This window comes from Melozone crissalis, unplaced genomic scaffold, assembly GCF_028551555.1.
Source record: "Melozone crissalis strain CALT ecotype California unplaced genomic scaffold, PUWL_Pcris_2 ptg000004l_1, whole genome shotgun sequence".
NCBI lineage: Eukaryota > Metazoa > Chordata > Aves > Passeriformes > Passerellidae > Melozone > Melozone crissalis.
Genome location: NW_026535782.1, coordinates 24948766 through 24968587, shown reverse-complemented (window position 1 = coordinate 24968587; position 19822 = coordinate 24948766). Strand labels below are relative to the sequence as shown.

Below are 19822 nucleotides of genomic sequence, written 5' to 3'. Positions count from 1 at the left end.
GTCAGGCCCAGAGAAAATCTTTTAGATAAGCATTTAATAAACACCGAGACCGAGAAAAGATCTGAAGTCCCTTCTCGTCCTTTGGAGCGCGGGCGGCCCAAGGCCACCTTGGGCCTTTCCAGACCATCTAAACAGCTGGAAATCCGACAAGCAATAACAGTATACATTCCTGAAAATGCATCCCTACTGGATGGCTGTAGAGGACCATATCATCTTTTTGTTCTTTGTATTTTTCCTCTCTTTCTCTCTTTTGTTTTCTCTGTCTCACAGCCCCTGCTCTGGACCACTGACATGGCAGCAACAATGCGGGATCTAATCACTGGTTTTATTTTTTGTTTTCTTCCCTTGCCTTGCTTGGACAAAGCACAACTATCATATTCTACCCCATACTCTGAAGTTTGTTGTGGGAAGGAAGAGCTTGTGAGCCAGCACCTTTGAATACCAAATGTACTGTGACTTGTGAGTCAGCACCTTTGGCTGTGTGTTGTGGGAGTTGAGAACTTACTGAAGTGTACTGTACAAAACAAAGGGCTTGTTCACCTCCACTCTTGTGGAACTCTGTTGTAAGAAATTTAAGGGTGTGTTAGCCAATACCTTTGGAGTCTAAATATTGGGCTGGTGGCCAAAGTTATGGTGACTGTACAATAAAACCTAGGAGTTCCTTGATATGTGTCCAATGTCTTTGTTCAGCCTGATGAGAATTTTTAACAAACATCCCGGCCCCTACGAATGTCTCGCTCACCGGCATTCCCTGGTGGGTGGGGCTGAAGGCTTCTTGGTTTATGTTTTTAAGCAAAGAAACTATAATGTTGATACAGAAAGAAACATTCTGGAAATATGGGCTACCTCTAATGGTGGTGTGATATTATGATATGCTACCCTGTTGTCATTCCTACAGCCTCTAACAGAAAATACAGAGGCCACAAAGCAACTGTAAGGCACAGAAAATGAAAAGAGGTAAAACCAAACATGCCTGTTTATCTTGCATCATCTTTATGAGAGCAATATGAAATGGCAACAGTGTAACACTGAGAAAAGAACACAGTTCTCCTATCATGTGTATTGTTCATGGAATTTATTATAAGAAGGAAATACTGGAATCAGGTAGGATTGAAAAGGAGCAGACATTTATGAGCACTCTCTTCTCAGATTACAGCTAATTTATGGGTTATGGTAGAGTTGGTCAAGAATTCAGAAATAAAACCTCCCAGGCTTTGGAGAGCCAGTCACTCACTAACAGGCAATACTTTAAAATGTAAAAAAAAAAAAAAAAAAAAAAAAAAAAAAAAAAAAAAAAAAAAAAAAAAAAGTCAACCAAACAAAAAAGTTTTACAATAAGTCATAAAATCCCACATTTCCTGCACATATTTTCCTTAGACATTCTCCACAGCTAACTGGTAGTGCTCATGAGTACTAGATGGATGGACAAACCCCAACACTGATTGGCTATGGAATTTCCTGTTTCTCTGCTAACGTCAACAGACCATACAGTATCCCACAATTAAGTATACAGGTCTTTTTATTTACAAATCAGTGGACTAAACTAGAAACAGTTCTGTCTTGCTCAGTGGAATTATGCTCATCTAAGTGTGGTGTGAAATGAGAATTCTCTTTATTGTATCCTTCTACCACCTGCAAGACTCACATTCTTTCTCAGAGGTCTGAATGACATTGTCCCACTGGAAGAAGCTGTATGAATTGTTAATGTACCCATAATGGATGTGACTTTTGAGACATGTACATCAGATTGCCTGGGTAACAAATCCCACCTCCTCAGGGAGGAGTGCCCAGAAAATTTCACACAGCTTTCATGAAGAGGACGAAAAATGAGTTCAGACAGGTTTTCCTACTGTGAAAGGGGTGTTTACATTTCTTTATACACAGAGATAACTTTCTTATAGCAAACAGTACTGAGACTGCACTTAAATAGTAATTCACCTTGTTACAGGTCAAGCTTTAATAGTCAAAACCAAAGTACCATGACAGTTACTCCCAAACATAAATGCATTTTGGAAAGTTAAGCCATTTAATATCAAGGTTACTGAATGATAGATGAGTATTTCCAAAAAGCTAAGGCAATGAAAGCTAAATTTGGGATCTGTAACTCAAATTCTGTGTGGCACTGAATGTCTAACAGTAAAACTGACAGCTCAGAGGGAAGTGTAACTGCACTGCTCTGTCCGTACCTGCGGGCACCAGCTAAAATATCAAGAAGTGTTTGGTGGCATACAGGATCTCACCAGCTATCATCTCCAGTGAATCAGGAAATGCTATGGAAAGGAAAAATCAGGACAAACTGAAGAACTGTGGGAACAACTTCTGCTTGGGAGAGCTGAAGGGGCAGACTAAACGTGTTAGTTTTATCTTTGAGATTGGAGTGCCAGATGTAGACCTAACCTCCCCACAGAGGTGATGGCAGTGAATTGGCCCTGGGCTGCCCTCCATGCCTCAGGGCACAAGGAGCTAAGGAAAGGAGGGGACACCATTCCCTGCACTTTTTCTAGGGGAGTTGCTGTTGCTCTGCTCTATACTTCCTCAGTTTTCCCAGGTGTACCCTGTCTGTTGGGAATCAAGTATGTCCCGAACTCCCCAGGTAGATGGGAATCTATCTCCTTATTTTTTTATCTTCTGCATCCCATCAGAGAATAGAGTGGTTCTGTAACTTCAAAGTCCTGTCCTCAGGACAGCAGTTTTCTGACTGGGAAGAGCAAAAGCAAAGAACTGTTGCAAGGTGTTGACAAAACAGAATTTGGCAAAGTATCGATCACAGCACGCACTTCTGAAGAGCAAGAAAATGAGTTTTTGTTGGGAACAACAATGTACAGTCTGACATGTCCCTGCTTTTGTTTTCAGCAGAAATACCAGCTAAAGTTTTATCCTAATTTTATGAGATATCTATGGAGAGTATGGCATTAATTTTATGTATGTTTTCCTAGGAGAACTCCATCTGTCTAACTTCCTCAGGAAATGTTTACTTCCTTTGCAAACAATCTAGTCACTCTTTACCATATGACTCCAACAAGAATAATAAATCTCCATCAGTTTGAAGGTAAAGGAAATATGGTAACAGCTGTTTCAGTAAAACATAAACAACGTCCTTTTAATCTTTACTGCAGAGACATTTTCAGGTAAAGGTTTGTCTGCAGCAAAATTACAGGTAGATTTTTTTTGTGTCTCAGCTTGAGTACAAAAGTTCTGAACTTCACAAATTAAATTTCATTTCCAGATTGAGGAGAAAGGAAAAACTTTTATGTTTCCCTTATCAGGATATTTTCTGGATATCTAAAAAAGCCTGAAAACACTACAGGAAAATGCAGCTCCTTTTCGTTCCTGCTTCCCTTTCCAGTGATCAACTGAAATACATGAACACCTGCAATCTTAGGGGGAAAAAACCCACAACATATGCTTAAAATAAAGCAGTTATGAAATATTTAAAAGCTCATTTATATGTGCTAGTATTTTTCCCCTAATCTACTGCATTTTACCTCTGTGGACACAATTAAAATTTAATTTTTAAAGTCTTGTTGTTTTCTAAATTGTAATGAACATTTCTAGTGCTACTGACACAGCCCCTACAGATGGGTTTTTTCCTTGCAGGCACAGAGAGCCACTTGCAGTTTAACTTTACAGCAAGAGTAAGTAAAATAAATCCTTTTGGTTTTGATCGTAACCTCTGGATTATGTTTCGATGACCCTGTAATTCCTGTGGGGTAGGCAGCTTGGTCTTACATATGTACACAACATTTTAGCATAAAACTAATCAGATTTTCAACATGAAAAAAAAACCCTTAGCATTTACAGAATCTGCTTCTTCCATGTCCTAACAGAGGGAGCCATGGAAGTACCACACGTCCGATCAATGCAGCAGCCATGCAGCACCTCCCTTTCTCTCTCGGCACATTCAGCTGGCAGTGATGCATCCAGCCTATCATCAATTCATCAATCACATTAAACCCCCAAAATACTCCAGACCCTTTACTAGAAGGGTTTTTGTTATCCACCACATGTTTATCAGTGACTCACAAAGTTCAGTAAGCAAACTGAAAAATTTTCACCTATTCTCATACCTGGTGTAAAAAATACTTTTTAAAAGGAATTGTCTAGAGCACAAACACATGAATGCATGTGCAAAGAGAGAGTGAGTGTATTTAATTTATTAGAAGCAGCACATCAGAAAAATGTGCTATTACAACAGAAAGCCATACTAATGGAAAAAATGGGTTAGAGCTTGCAGGTTGGAATAGAAAACGAACAGTTTTTGTGTGCAGTCCAGGTCTGTTAATCTTCAGCTTTGCAGCAGTATTTATCTAGCTTACAAATATTTTTGTGCTAACAATTATTTCTCTGTAAACACAGATGTCCGCTTCCTTTTGGCACTGAATTAATTAAAAAGGTGTGATGGGGAAACTAGAATTAAACTACTGGGTGATCTGGTGAACAAAAACCCACGTCTTGAGCAGTCAAACCTTTCAACAGAACTTTGTCCTGTTGACAGGTACTCTCTTCAGGGTTTGCCTTCCCCAATGACACAGTCACAAGCAGTACCAGGACAGGAATGTAAAACTGGTATAACAACACAGTGGTGGGGTACAGCCCATGATGATTGAGGCCCAAATGATGCATCACACGATGCCACAGTCCTGCTCCTCTGTATCCTGCTGATGTTTTCATCTTTCCTAGGCATGGCTTTGAAGTAACTGCTTTGATGGCTGCTGAAAAGCTGCACTTCCTCTCCATGTCCACTTGTGCCTTCGTCTGTCAGTTTGGTCATGGGACCCTGAAGTTGGCCCCAACATATTGAACTGGTGTGTCATCTACACTTTACTTGTGCTCTAAATGAGAGACAGGCAGGCTTCCTCAGCTTCCACTCTTGCGTCATACCTCCAATGGAAGAAGGAGTTCTTCTAAAGTATAGCTATACTGTCTTGGAAAAATAAGGTGCAACTTTTGAGTTTGTTCACACTGCTTAGAAGAGATGTGCTGTAGAAAGATGGTGGGTTTAGTTGTACAGAGCTGGTCAAGAGGAACCCATGCACAGCCTGTCTTGTAGAGCTGCTGGTACTCCCTGCTGCACAGGCATGGCTATACACCCAGGCAGAAGATCAAGACTTCTCTCCTACTCTCAAGTCTTCCCTCCTTCTGTGCTGCCTGCCCACCCAAATGTCCCTCCTGTCCAAACAGCTGCACTGACAGACTCTGCCTGCCCCTCATCACCTTGGCAAAGGGGAAGAGACAGACAATCTGTCAGTGACAGCCTGTGTACGTGACCAAGCAGAGGGGTGCAGCTAGAGTGGAACCATTGTTTACTCTGCTCTGTGTGCAATGGGAGCAGTGCAGCCAGCTTTCCTATCCATACACCTTCCGGTTTCCCTTCCCCACAGCAATTGTCCCAGCTCCTGAACATATCCCTTATGACATTATTTAAAAAAAAATATCCTTTTCTGCAGTAGCTCTTTTCCTCCCCTGTCCTCTGCTCTGTCTTTTCCTCTTCCTTCCTCCACACATCCTCTGCAAGGGACAAGGGGAAGCTTTTGTTTCTACTGCTGCACGTGTGCTGGTTGCTCTGTCTGGGTTGCCTGCTGGCCAGAGAGGCAGAGAACTCACATTGCTGCTCTTCTCTACATGGAGTGTTATTCTGAATCCTTCACCTCCAATGAGCTACTAATTCTCACAAAATTAGTAGCAGTAGTTATATAATAATTTTGAGAATCCTTTTCTATCTGTTAAATTTGCTTGAAACTTGGCAGAAGTTACTGTGAGGGACATCAGAAGAATGGTAAAACTGTCACACTTGAATACACATTTATGACCTGGACAAAAAGAATTAATATAATAGAGTTGCATCAGTTTTTTCATTGATACCTCTCATACCTAGAAGTATATGTGACTGATATTTACAGAAAATTATTACTGTTCAAAAGTTTCACTGTGGGGGGTACACACATGTTTTTGAGTTGTTATAAATACTTTAGAGAGAGCAGCTTTTAAATTCATATAAAAATAGAGCTTCAATGGCAAATATCCTCTAGCTGCAATTTAAGGGCACACTTTTGACAAGTTTAGTTTTTGTAGACAAAAGAGTCACTAAAAATGTAACATTATGTCAGAAAATAATATGTGCTGACTGAAATAGTTTCTCTCTTGCCCTTCCTGTGACTGGGCAAATCAGGAGAGAACAAGGAAACAGCTGGTCAAACACAGATGAATCAAGAGTGCAAAAGCACACAAACAGAGATTGAAGATTTGCTACAGAAGACCAGGACTGAAATTTCCTTCTTTCAAATAAGACACAATTAGGAAAGGAAGAAGGTGTCCTGCCTGGAACACCTGTAGGAGTTGTTCCCATCAAAGGCACAGTAAAGTGACAGACTCACCATCTTCACTGGTGTGGGGCTCTGTACTGGCATCCTGGTCCCCCTCCTCCAAGGTACCATGCTCACTGTATGGGCTGTCACTGGAGACAAGCAGAGAGGAACCACATCAAAAATATGCCACCTCCATGGGATTATTTAGAAGCATTCTTATAATGCTACAAAGTTATGTGCAACATAATTATCCTAGTGTGCTATGAATATATAATCAATAAAGAAGCCTATATGCATTTCCTTGAAACAAAATTCCAACATTAAGAAGCCCTCAGAACATTTGATTCCTTTATAAATAAAAGCTGTGTGTTTGCTGCCAAGGGGGTGTCCTGGTTTTGGCTGGGATAGAGTTAATTTTCTTACATGTAGCTGGTGCAGTGCTGTGTTTTGTATTTAGGATGAGAATAATGTTGATAACACACTGATGTTTCAGCTGCTCCTGAGCAGTGTTTACACTGAACACACCACCATACCTGCAAGTAGACTTGGGGGGCACAAGAAGCTGGAAGGAAACACAGCCAGGACGTCTGACGCCAACCAACCAAATGGATATTCCAGACCATATGGCATCATGTTCAGCACATAAACTCGGGACAAAGCTGGTCAAGGGCTGCTGCTCAGGCACTGACTGGGCACTCATCAGTGATGATGAAAACTGCATTCTGCATCACTTGTTTTGCATATTCTAATTATTGTAATTTGCCCTTTCTTTTCTGTCCTATTAAACTGTCTTCATTTCAACACAAGAATTTTACTTTTTTTTCCCAATTCTCTCCCCTATCCCACTGTGGGGAGAGTGAGTGAGTGGCTGTTTGGTATTTAGCTATCTGCCCCATTAAAGCACAATAAAGAAAAGGAGAAGGCATCATAAGCTGAAATTTTGTAAGGTGGTTCACAGCCAAAGAAACATTTTCCTACCTGCCTGTGTGCTCTGATCACCTGGAATTCTATCTCTGGCTGAACACCAAGCAGCTTCCTTCACAAAATGTTGTAGGAAACATCGTCAGAATTGCCTTTGCTTCACTTTTTCATACTTAACACTTTACTGTGTGGACCTAAATGCTCTTCTCATTTATCTTCATACTTCTAACCAGCCTAATGATTTTGTTTAGGAGACAGAAGGATAATATTCTGACTTACCAATAGTCATCTCCAGCCATGCATTTTTCATATACCGGTCCATCAAGTTCTTTCACATCTGGAAAAATAGCCTCATGATGGATGATGATAGTTTTGATTATCTCATTCACGTGTGCCTGACAAGACACCTGGTCTTGTATGTCTGGAACAGGCATCAGGGTTGGCCCAAAACAAATGGCCAGGTTGTATGGATCCATCATGTTTTCATCACTGTACTGTGAAAGGCTGTTATAACAGAAAAATCAAGAAAAATTGACTTTTCCACTGTGACTAACCTTATTCTGAAAACTGTAGAAAACTTTTTGAAATCACAACTTAGAGATTTCCTGTTGTCATTGACAATCCCACATAAAGTAATGGAACAAAAAACCAGGATTTCTTCAGTAGGTTATATACACTATGAAGTGAGTTTATTCCATATATATATTTATGTATATATATGTGTTCCCAGGCTACCTTGTTGAGTGTACACTGACTTAATGGGCTAACATCTGCTGCTGCTTCTAGCACAACAATGCTCCAAGTGAACTGGATGCAAAGTGGGTCTACATTTCTCACTGGACCTGGGTGCATCTCTTTCAACAGCTGGCTACACAACTTAGATACACAGAATTGTATTCTACAGGCAACAAGTTCCTGGATCTTGCAAGGGCTCTTGTGACTTTTGGTTTCTGTTTTTACCATACAGACTAAAATTCCTAAGCACCTTGCCTTCTGCCCACAAACTCCCACAACAGTTTCATTATGGAAGTGTCCAAATGAAAAGCTTTCATTGTTATTAATCAACTTTTGCAAGCTCTCCTTTCTTCCAGAAAATGCAAGGTTACTAATTTTCTAATTTGAATGAGAAGTTGTTATCTATTCCCATTTTTACTGAATGCCAATGCTGGCTTTTGAATGGTTCTATGTGGGGCCAGTCAAGTAGAATCTGATGTGCTGGGATGCCCTATACTATGTTGTCCTGTACTCTGAAGCAGCATAGGAATTCTGATGTCTGGTTGTGTTCAAATACAACACCATGTTCCCTCCAGAAAGGGAATTTTAGAGAGTGTTTTCCATGTTTAATCAATACATATGCATGAGGCAAACCTTCTTCATGACTACCCTCATAACTAGCTTTTAAAATTAATCATGTTTGCCCCTTTCTTATGCCATGATTTACTATCCTCTCCTGTGTGTTAATTGGAGATGTCTTGTTCTTCTGATTTATCAGGTGGTTCAGACTTTATACATGCACAACTGTAAAAAAGCCTGTAACAATCATTGTGAAATGTGAAATTCTGCTGACGGCTGTTAACAAGCAGCGCTCCTCATGGCTCAAAGGCAAGGCTGGTACTGTTTAGCATCTCCATGAATGACCTACACAAGGGGAGGGAGGGCACACTCAGCCAGCTTGCAGATGATGCCACACTGGGAAAGGAGCAGTAAATGTGCCAAAGGTCAGACACAGGGCTACCATTTAGAAGGACCTCGACAAGATGGAGGAATGGAAAAATGGGAATTCATTCCACAGCATTTACGGCTATATTAGGAAAAGGCAGCAGGTTAAGGGAATGAATTATTCCTTTTCCAACCGGTTGTGAAGTTGCACATGAGGTTCTGTGGTTAGTTTTGAGAGACTGAAAAACTGGTACAAGCCCAGAAAAGGACTACTAACAGAGATGGCTGGGGAGCTGAAGCATATGAATTATAATCTAAAGCAGAGAGAACTGGGTTTGTTCAGCCTTTGGATAAAAAGGTTACTGGAGAATTCAGCTGCAATCTCCTACTATATATAAGATTATTAACAAGAGCAAGACAGACACAGGTGCAAAGAGATGAGAGGCAATAGACACAGCAAGGGACATTCCAATGAAAGCACAAAAAAATTTCTTTACTATAACAGTGACCTAGTACTGGGGCTGACTGCCTGGAGAGGCTGTGGAGTTGCTGCCATTTGAGGTTCTTGACTGGCCAAAGCCGTCAGCAACTTGATCTAACTTTGGAGCCTTGTGTGGGAAGCTACACCAGGTTAGGTCTGCCATGAGACATGATGACTTCATGTTGCCAAGCAGGCATAACTACATATGCAAAAAGCAGAATGGGATTTGCAGGAAGCCAAATAATGGGAATATTTTTCCTGTGGATGCACCAGGAGCAATTTCGAGGCAGTAAGGTATTTAATCTGCTTTCCAAACTGCATTCCTGTGGAGAGCACAGATGTAGCTAACATGATCACATAACAAGTACAACCCTAGACAGCTCTGGTCTATCTGTATGTCTCTGCAGAGGAGAAGCTGTGATGTAAGCTTTTAAGACATTTACATGGTGTAATTTTTGGGGGACGGATTCAGTTTCAAATGAATGGTTATTTTCATAAAACTTTAGATCTGTGTCTCTCTCTGACATACTGCTTGAAAGTGGTTCAGAAATTGCTAGAAGAAAGGAAACAGGAACAGCTGTGACTACAGGCATGAACAAATAACCTGGCTGCAAAAGACCTGTTTCTATAGGAACAGACAGGCTGAATGAAATGGGGAAGGTCACAAAGACAGAATGAATCAGCAAAGGGCAAATTTAGGAAAAAAGAGGAAAAAGGTGATATGAAAACAGATAGAACAGGAAACAGACAAATTGAAGTAGAAAGAGAAAACTTAGAATCAGGGCAAAGTGCACATAAGCAAAATTTTCTGTGAAACCATTAGGGTCAGCAAAACCAGAGAGGGCCATGAAGGACTGAAGGAAGAAACACAGTTCAATTGCCCAGCCTATCTTTTATTTTCTCTTACAGGAAGAAGTTTTTTCTGGGATGATAAATATATGAACACCACTTTCCCTCTCAAACAATCCTCCTTCCAGCCTGTGTTTTGCAATGTGAGAAACAAGCTACTCTACATCAAAGCACACACAGGGGATGTGTGCTCTCTGTACTCATACTCCTGTTATCAGAAAACAGAAGCAGCAAGACAAAGTCTCACCCTGGCAGTGCCTAGCATCAAACAGGTAACTTGTAGTGCCTGTGTTGCTTGAATATACTGGGGTTTTCCCCATCAGGAGAAATCAGCTTGAGATAAGGAAAAGAAATGCATTGTTAAATTCCATAAGCTAGTTTTAATGTAGCTACAGTTTGTATTTGTTATTTTTCTTATCAGCTTGTTTTGTTGCCAGCTTTAATGCTGCAGACTGCACTCCCCATTTCAGACAACACTTTAATGTGTCTTGTTCAATTCTGGACAAATGGAATTTTAATTTGAACGGAATCCAGCGTTTTCATTCTATTTCCACTGCCAATTAGAAGATCATATTTTTTGTTAAATGGAGCTCAAATGTGAATTCTACATAGAGTATGAGTTAACCCAAAGAACTTTAACAGCAGCAAAGGAAGGCAGATAAAGGCAGACTGCAGCACTGGGGTCAGTACTTACTGGTTGAGGAAGGCAAAGAGGTATCTCATCACTATAAGGACCGACCTGGGCAAAGTAAGGAGCAGTTTGCGGATGTGAAGAGCCCTCTCATAGAGATTGTCTATTCCTGCAAACAGAAGAAAGTGTTTTATGTTCCCTTGTATATGATTGTCAGAAAAAGCATTCAGTCAATTTACTCAATTTACTTTGACTTTTTATCATCACATGCCTCTAGTCAGTACTGTCTAATTCTGGCATATTAGAAAAATGAGATCTAGAAGTTCTTTTCCCTCTTAATAAAACCCCACAGCTTAAAAGTAACAGTTTTTAAAGAAGATACAAATCTGTCTAAGTCAAACACTGGACACTTGCTGAGCTTTACAGCTCACAAAACCACAAAATCAGTACATAAATAACCTGAAGGAACCAAGGACAGATGCTGGCCATTCCTTTCAAATATAGATGCATTCTCTTAATTTGAATTTTCCCATCAGACACTTAATCCAATCATCAAGCTTCTCTAGCAAGTTTTCTTAATCAAATATCCAGCTATAACTCTCTTAGTGGCAAAACAGGAGAAAGGCCTTATTTTTTTTTTTTTTTTGTATGGAGCCAAGAAACACAAAGATTGCATTTTTCTCAAATGATTTTATAGCAGTCCACGGAAATTCTTCTGAAGTGGGAAAAAATCATCTGATAAAAGCATCAGTTCCTAATATCTTGTAACAAGGATGCACTATTTTCTGTGTTGGTCAGAAAGACTATGTGGCTGCAAGCTGGGCAATGATGGATAAAAGCTTGAAGTGTTTTTCAGAAAAAGCAGTATCTCAGTTTTTAACTCAGTGTGTTTTCTGAGTCCACAGTAAATGACACTGTGGGAACAACCTCAAATTTCAGTAATGCTTTTTATGTGAGCCAAGAAAGTATGCTGTAATTAACAACATCTAGGGGAAATCTTAGCATACTAAGATGAGAAATCCTGTCCAGTGGCACTAAAGTGGATATTCAGCAATTTGGAAATCAGAAACAGGAGCTGATTCCAATAGCTGAAAAACAGATTGTACCACAAAATGTGGTATTTAGGAATGCACAATTAAAATAATTACTTACATAAATATGTGTTAAGTGAAAGTGTACATAAGTAATACACATCAGAATTACTGGCATTATTTATGTGCTCTTTGGTATGGCTATTTCAGTATTTATTTGCAGATGCAAAATTTGTGTTGACTTACATTTCTAAGAAGAAAACTGGTATCTAGTAACTGTTGTTTTGGTATTAAAAACTAAGCATCAGAAGAGCATGCTGGAAGCAAGACTTTGATTGCCACCTAGGTGTTATAGTTCACTAGGAAATGCCAGTGCAGCAAAAGGGTGTGAGATCTGCTCCCACCTCAGCATTCACAGGAGATTCCACTGGCTCAGCACCACTGGCATGCTGGAACAAAAGATTCTGGGATGGGATCAAACTGGCCTCCATCAGAGTTTCTGTAGAAGCAAACAGCCTACCACTGCTTGCATGAAGAAGTCCATTTGGCTTATGGTATCTGCTGCAGAGGCAGAACAGCAAAACTCTGGCAGGAAGTAAAAATGTATTCCCCAGCAGAGACCCTGAAGGCTGGACAGTGTGCCTGGTGAGCTGCTGCAGGGCTGGTAGGAAAAAGGACTGCTGACAGCTTTATAATTTATAACCTAATGAGTCACTCTGAACCCAAACACTAGCTGGAAATCAGTTCAAGCCGTCTCAAGTGGAGCATGGGACCCGAAATTTCTTTTTATGTTTCTTGTAAACATGGACTGCATGAGTCAAGAAATATTTCTGACTACTGGTTAAGAACTGGTGTCCACGGCAGGGACATGCCAAGTCTGGGAGCTGCTTGCATAGTGAACATCCACAGAGCAACTACAGCTCTCCTTTCCCATTCCAATGCATTTTTCAACACTCCTGCTTCAGCAGCACTGTGTGCTGCATGTGGGAAGCTGGAGGGTAGTTTTGATGCAACACCAGGACTTGCCTTCTGCATTACAGCCTTTCCTGGCTAATGCCTTGTGCTACAGTCCTGCCTTCTCCAGACAATTCTGGAGACTGGCCCTGCTCCAGGTTCAGTCATTGCTGAATCCAAATCAGACCTGAGAAATGCACTGGGCTGGGACCCAAGGTGGGTTCAGCAGCTCCTTCTAGCAGTGTGTTGCCTGTATGGCTGCAATAGCTCTGTCTAAACTAGTGAGCTAAACCAGGATGGGGCACACTGGCAGGCAACTACCACTCAGTTATCACACTCTCCAGTGTGCTTGTGGTCCCTGCCAACTACAATTTTTCCAAGCAATTCCTGGACAAGTTTGACAGATGCATGAGTCAGGAACCAGTCCCAGTAGGCAGCACAGAGATGGTGGAGCAGGTACAGAGATTCTGGCTGTGTAGTCATGCATTGAACTATCCCAGCTGTCCTACAAGGAGCATGATCAGTACTAAGTACTTGAAGTGACCTGCACTCCATACTGAAGCAGTTACAAGCCATACATGCTTGAATGAGATGTATGTGTTACCAGTACCTTCCTGGTAACACTGGACCCAGTTGCCATGAAAGTCCCTTTATTGAAAATCCAAACTACTGTTAAGCGGTAAATTTATGTACTTTCCACATTATTTCAAGAGGCTGCACTGATTTGATTTAAAGGAGCTAGGTAATGATGTAATGTATTTGCATGCTGTTTTGAAATGTGGAGCTGAATTTCCCCATTGCTTGAGTGTATGCAGCACATTGAGTGTTTGGGTACTTAGGAAAGATGGAATGAATACAGAGCAATCTTTTTACATGCAGGCAAAAAGAATTTGCAGCTCTGCTGCTTCCCATGCGAAGGAAAGCTAAAACATTGCTTTGCTTCCAATGGCTTTGCTAATGAGAGCCTCAGGGCAGAAGGACCATCCATGCTGGTTGCTGCAAGGAAATACTGGCAAGCTCAATGCTGGAGAGAGCTGGACACACCTCTCCTCTCACAGTACTTCTGTTGGAGACACTCTTTTCATTACTCTGACTTTTTTTACCTGAGTGCCTGATGAGTTATTACCCATTTCTCAGCTAAGAAAACAGAAGTGCTTGCTATTACATGATTTGTCCTAGTAATGCAATTTAACTGCTGAGCTGAAATAGAAATCAGGGGATTTGAAAACTGGTTCATTACTCTAATGATATGATGAGACTCATATTCCCAAAGACAAGCAAGAGGACAAGCCTCTGGCAAGGCCAAACACACTGAGAATTAATGTATTTTTTCTAACTGTGGAGAGAGACAGGGAAGAAAGATCTCTATGAAGAACACAGGAATATCAACTACAAATCAAGACTAATGTCAAGTAAACATCACACAGTGAAATGGTTATTATTTTCTAGTTCCCAGTTCTCAGAGCAAAGCAAAACGTTTGGAGCTCTTGTCTGACACATCTGCCTTCCAGACCCATCTCTGCCATGGGGGTCAAACCCATAAGCAGGAGAGTTTCTTGTCAGCAAAATGAGAAGCTGCTTGTTGTGGGAGCACTGTGCTTCAGTCAAAGCAGAGCACAGGAGACACTTGTAGGGTGAAACAAGAGAGGGGAAGGAGGCAGCCTCTGGAGTTTCATGACTGTAGCGCTTTGTGGAAGAGCCAGGCACCTGAGCCAGAACCATTAATGCACCTTCATCAGACAAGAGTGCAACAAGTATTCTACTAATATAAAGAATTTTATTTTCTGTCTATCCGTAACATTATCTAGGCATCTAAGTTTCTGAAGTGTTTTGGATCTAAGAAGCCTCTACTAGTTACTACAAAAAATGAAAAGCAGAGAGCTCAGAGGTCATTTAAGTCTACAATCTTAGCCTCTGACTTCACTTTAATCTCCTCTGAGAGATGTCTGTTCAACTTGTTCATAAAATCCTCCAAAAAGGCAGATCACAAGCTCCACAAGAAAATCTGTTGAGGTGCAATCCTACATTGCTCTTGGAAAAGACATTATTTACTGATCTCACAGGGACTTACTCTGCAAATGTTCCATGTCCTTCATCTGGATGAATGAATCCAGATGAGATTAATGTCATTGCATATATTTATCAGCTAGCTGCCTCTCTGTCAGCCACACACTAAGGACTGGCTCTCAATCACATGAGATAGACATAAATCCTAGGCACTCAAGCCTTGAAAAGTGTGATCTTCAGTCTCCAAGAACACTGGAACCTCTTCTGGAGAGGCACTATCACCTTCACTGACTGTAAAGACACACAGAAACGATGAATCTCTACTTTTCTCTTCCAGGAGAAATAACAGTTTTAACCACCTGGTCACCCAGGATGAGGTTTTTGAAAGGTAACTCTAAAGTAAAACAGATCAGAAGTGAACAATCTACCACAGAAGAGTAAAGGAAACTTGAGAGGGGAGAAAACACAGTTACTAACAGAAGCCCCCAAACACAAATAAACAAAAATGAAATTAGAACTGAAAATAGGGGTATATTCGTCCCAAATAATATTAAGAAAATGTAAATTAAAGTTTAATTAAACAATAACTCTGAAGTAGTAGAACATGTAAAAGGCAATATACTCAAATATATTGATGCAGTGATGCAGAATACAACTCTTTTGCATGAGAGCAATTACTGCTGGCTTCAAAGTATTTTGGACCAACTGGACAGCTGCACACTATTCTGTTGTTTTAATTTAAAGAAGCAGATGAAGCTCTGTAGTTGGTCATACACATGGCCTCTCCTGCACTGGAGGTGAGACATGGTTTTCCAACTGAGAGGGTTCAGCCTGGGAGCTGGCAGAGCTCAGAAACATCTGAAAACATCTGAAAGCATCTGAAAACATCTGAAAACATCAGTTCTGGATTGTGAATGTTTGACCAGCCTCTCTAAACAGCCAGCCTCCATGGGCCAATCTCAGTATGAACAACAGGACTGCAAACATTTGGCAAAGGGAAGATACTGTTGATCAAAACATATGGAAGGAGAAACCTGGTGTCAGCAACTAATGAATTGTGTTACAACCAATATACAGGGCTGTGCAAGGTAAGCAAATTTCACAAGCAATGGGAGCACAAAGGAGGAGGCAAACAATGGTAATGTAAGATGTCTCTCCACTTTAGGACCATGGCTTTGAAGTATAAAATCCAATGTAATATTTCTTTGTGGGGGTTACTTGCTATTTCCACTTGGTGTGGTGCCTACCAGTAACAGTGAATGCCTAATGCATATTTTACACACCCTGTGAATGCCAAATGGGACTGAGTTACACTTGCAGATGTAATTTTTATGGTCAATTTGCAGCTGACAAGTTATCTACATGAATATGTATTAGTGCTGAAGCTAACAATTTCTGCCTCTTTTCATTTTGGTCGATGAGTCCAATCCAGCTCAAAGATATGTATATATTAACTCAGCAATGCCACTCACAGCTCTTTCAGATCTTTTTAAGAAGGCATTACAAGAGGACAAACCTAGCAGTCTCCACTGTCACTTAGGGAGGAAAACACTTTCTATTTTGTTGAAACTTTTTCATGGAGAGTTGACAATTCAGAGTAGTTTTTTACTCTTTAGGTAATGGGCAATAGTCTGGAAAAGAAGTAAAAAAAAAATTCTTTCATAACATTTATGTCTTCAGGTAAACAGGCACTGCTGGTGGCAAGGGACTAAAATGATAAAAATCAGAAGAAAAAAAGGATACAAGTTTTCAATCATCTTGCCATTTCTGTCTATGAAATTTAAGGCAAGGGAGATGAAACCATGAAGAACTGTAATGCTCTGTGCAGACATTAACCAATCTGAATAGCTCAGGTGTGTCTCCTGCTGTATGGCACAGCTATCTATGTAAATGTGGACTTAAGTAAGCCATGTGTGTGAGAGCTCACACCAGGAGAGAAACTGCAGTCCCCCAGCAGTGAAGTGAATTACAGCCAGCCCTACTGAGCTCAGCTCCTGCACCTTCTGCCTCCAGGTAGCTCCTGTTACAAATACTTGCCTTTGGCCCAGTCTGTTCCTACAAAGGGGCAGAAAGAAGTGAACTAGGACTCTCCTCCTTCCCACCCCAACCTTGGATTGTCCTCTGGATAACAGAATGCTGCTGGGACCAAGAGTAGCCACTCCTAAGGATAAGAAGAAACCATTATGGCCCATAATCAGATGGATTCTTTATGTTCTGCTCTACCTTTCATGCTTGCTTTGGCCCAGCGCATACAACTTGGCCCAAATTTTATCTACATTAGATCATAAGCCCAAACAGAATAACATTGTTCTCATGAGTGTAATTAATACAAATTGCCATAAAAATCACAGTAATTTCACATTGTTTCCGCTGTATTTACAAAATGGAAAGCATTAACTTACAATGCCCTTTTTCATTTGGAAATATATGCATAAATGTAAAGGAATTTCTCGGTGGCTGTACTGAGGAAAGGTTCATTTTGCAGCTGTAGTCTCAATTATGCCTGACATCCATAACTAAGTACTTCAGTTTCAAGGGGTTTTTCACTGGCAACATTACATTTCCATATAAAATGTGTGACATTCTGCCCTTTTACGGTTTTATGTGAACATTAACTTCACAAATTTCCTTTCTCCCTCTATCCTTCTGTAACAATTTCTGCCAACAATTAAGAAACCACACTGACATTTATCTTGAAAAACTATTTGAAAAGAATGTTTATTCCTTTCCTCAGTGTTTTTCAGATCATGAATGCAACATGAATTAAGAGTATTTAAAAACGCATAATTAAACATGTGAAAGTTTTGTGGATTTTATGTATCTAAAGAAGTTACATTAACCTAAGTTCTCACAGAAAAAGGGAGTCTGGCCCTGCTCCCATTAGCAGGAAGACCAAGATACATAATATGTGAGGCCACATAAGCACAGAAAAAACCTAATATAACTATGACTGATTCAAAATCTGAAATGAAGGAGAAATCTTGTCTAGACAATTTTCCTTTTTGCAAGATATCCAGTGTTAAGGCTAAAATATAGCAATGGAAATGGTGTTTTAGACCCACAGTTTATGACAGTATGTACCATGTAGGTGCTACACAGTGTATTTAGAAATGCTGGGGGTTTTTGTTTGGTTGGGTTTTTTTGTTTGGTTGGTTTTGGTTTTGTTTTTTCCCAACAAATCATTCTGATTCCTTGGAAGTGGTGCATCACTCAACAAAGTACATAGAATAGTACACAGCTGTAAAAGTACTCCACCTCAGGCTTCTCAGATAACCACAAGATGCAGCCACACAGCCCCTTGCTCTCAGCATATGGTTCTGGGGCTGGCTCTGGGTGCAAGGCACAAGAGCTGTTCTTGCCCTCATACTTCGTTCAAACTCCCCCCACTGTGACAACACAAAGCAAACTCACCCTTGTCCCACCTTGGTCCACACTTAACTCTCCTTCCTGTGCTGAAGGCATTGATATGCCATTTCAGCATGGCCCTAATGATAATCTTGTGAAAACCAAACCAAACCAAACAACAAAATCATCCCCCCCATGCTTCTCCCAAAACCTGTAAGAAAACAGGTATCAGACACTTACAACATATTATCAGACTAAAGTCCTCTGCTTTCCTGTACAACAGCAATAGCAGAAGTCAAAGCTAGCAGAACTACTCAGTCATTACACCTTGTTTTGACAAACTGTCATAGAGATGACAATCCAGATTTATGATATCCTCAGAGAACACTCAGCCTAAACCAGGATCAGATGGCACCACCTCTTTCTCAATAAACATTTTAAAATGTTGTTGTGAAAAGCAGTGACTTTGTTCCAGGCTATTGTTGTTACTGATTTCAGTTCTGCTGGATGATACTATTATTTAAATAAAAGGTTGTCAACTCTTTCACAGGAGAATAATTAATTGCCTACTAGGAACATGCAATAGTTGGACATTCTCTATAAAAAACAAGATCTAGCACTAGGGATCTAGTATTCACAGCCATTTTTCTTGAAGTTCTTAACAACAAAAGAAATACTTTTTTCAGGGTAACTGAACTGGAACCCTCTCAGACAGTGATGCTCTGGAAGGCTGGTGAATCTCTTCTGCCTGTGCAGGTGCCACACAGATCTGTCAGCTCATTCCACTGAACTTCCACCCCTCTTTCCAAACACCCCATTCCCTCTTCAGCACCTTCAATGGTGAAGGAGAACTCTGAAATCATCCAGGTTCCTCTTCTTGGAACACATTTATAAGGCTGTTCTGGGCAAGTATCTTTGTATCTCCTGAGCATTCACTTATATAATCCCTGTAAACTGAACACTCATTCAAGGTATTTTAAAATTTAGTTTACATAAGTATTTAAATCTCTTCAACACAGCAGACTGCAGTAACATCTTCATGCTAAGAACCACCATTTATATTTCTCTTATGCTTAGTCAAAATAATGAAGACATAAAGACACCAAATGGGCAGAATCTGATAGCAGGAACTTTGAGAAAGAAATCTAGTACAAATGTTTAATGATGAAAGTGATTATTCATTTGAACAGTTTATCCAAGAATGTGGTAGATTTTCTATCAACCAAAGCCACTAAATCAACAAATTTTTCCAGCAGATATGCTTTAATTCATCCAGAAGTTATGGAAACCAGCACAGGAATATTAGGCAGAGTTCTATCATCCTTGTCATGCAGAAAATCACTCAGTCAAAATGATACTTTCTGACATTTCAATTTCTATGACTTGCAGAGATTTTCAGGGGCACCACAGTCAGTTAAAGCCGAACTGAAGCAGAACCAGGACTGTGCTTCCTAAAAAGACACTGTCCCCCTCAGCATCAGGGATCAGACTGCTAAACTGTGGTTTTTAGGTGTTAGGACTCCTCAGTGCCACCAAGTCTGTAAGCAGCAACAGCTGCAGAAAACTCTGCAAAAACAACGAAACGCAAAATATCGCACACAGACGTGATCACAGTGCTGCAAGCACCTGTAACCTCCAG

General features: G+C 40.5%; 1 protein-coding gene across 2 annotated transcripts in view; it reads right to left on the bottom strand.

Annotated features, from left to right (window-relative positions):
• SRGAP1 (SLIT-ROBO Rho GTPase activating protein 1) overlaps nucleotides 1-19822 on the bottom strand; it is a 138855-nt gene that overhangs the window by 8022 nt on the left and 111011 nt on the right. For both annotated transcript variants that reach the window (XM_054275897.1, XM_054275905.1), the window contains 3 exons: nucleotides 10910-11015; nucleotides 7506-7730; nucleotides 6375-6454 (listed from right to left, as the gene is read on the bottom strand). In XM_054275897.1, the coding sequence (XP_054131872.1) occupies nucleotides 6375-6454; nucleotides 7506-7730; nucleotides 10910-11015 (411 nt within the window). The remainder of the gene's footprint in view (nucleotides 1-6374; nucleotides 6455-7505; nucleotides 7731-10909; nucleotides 11016-19822) is intronic.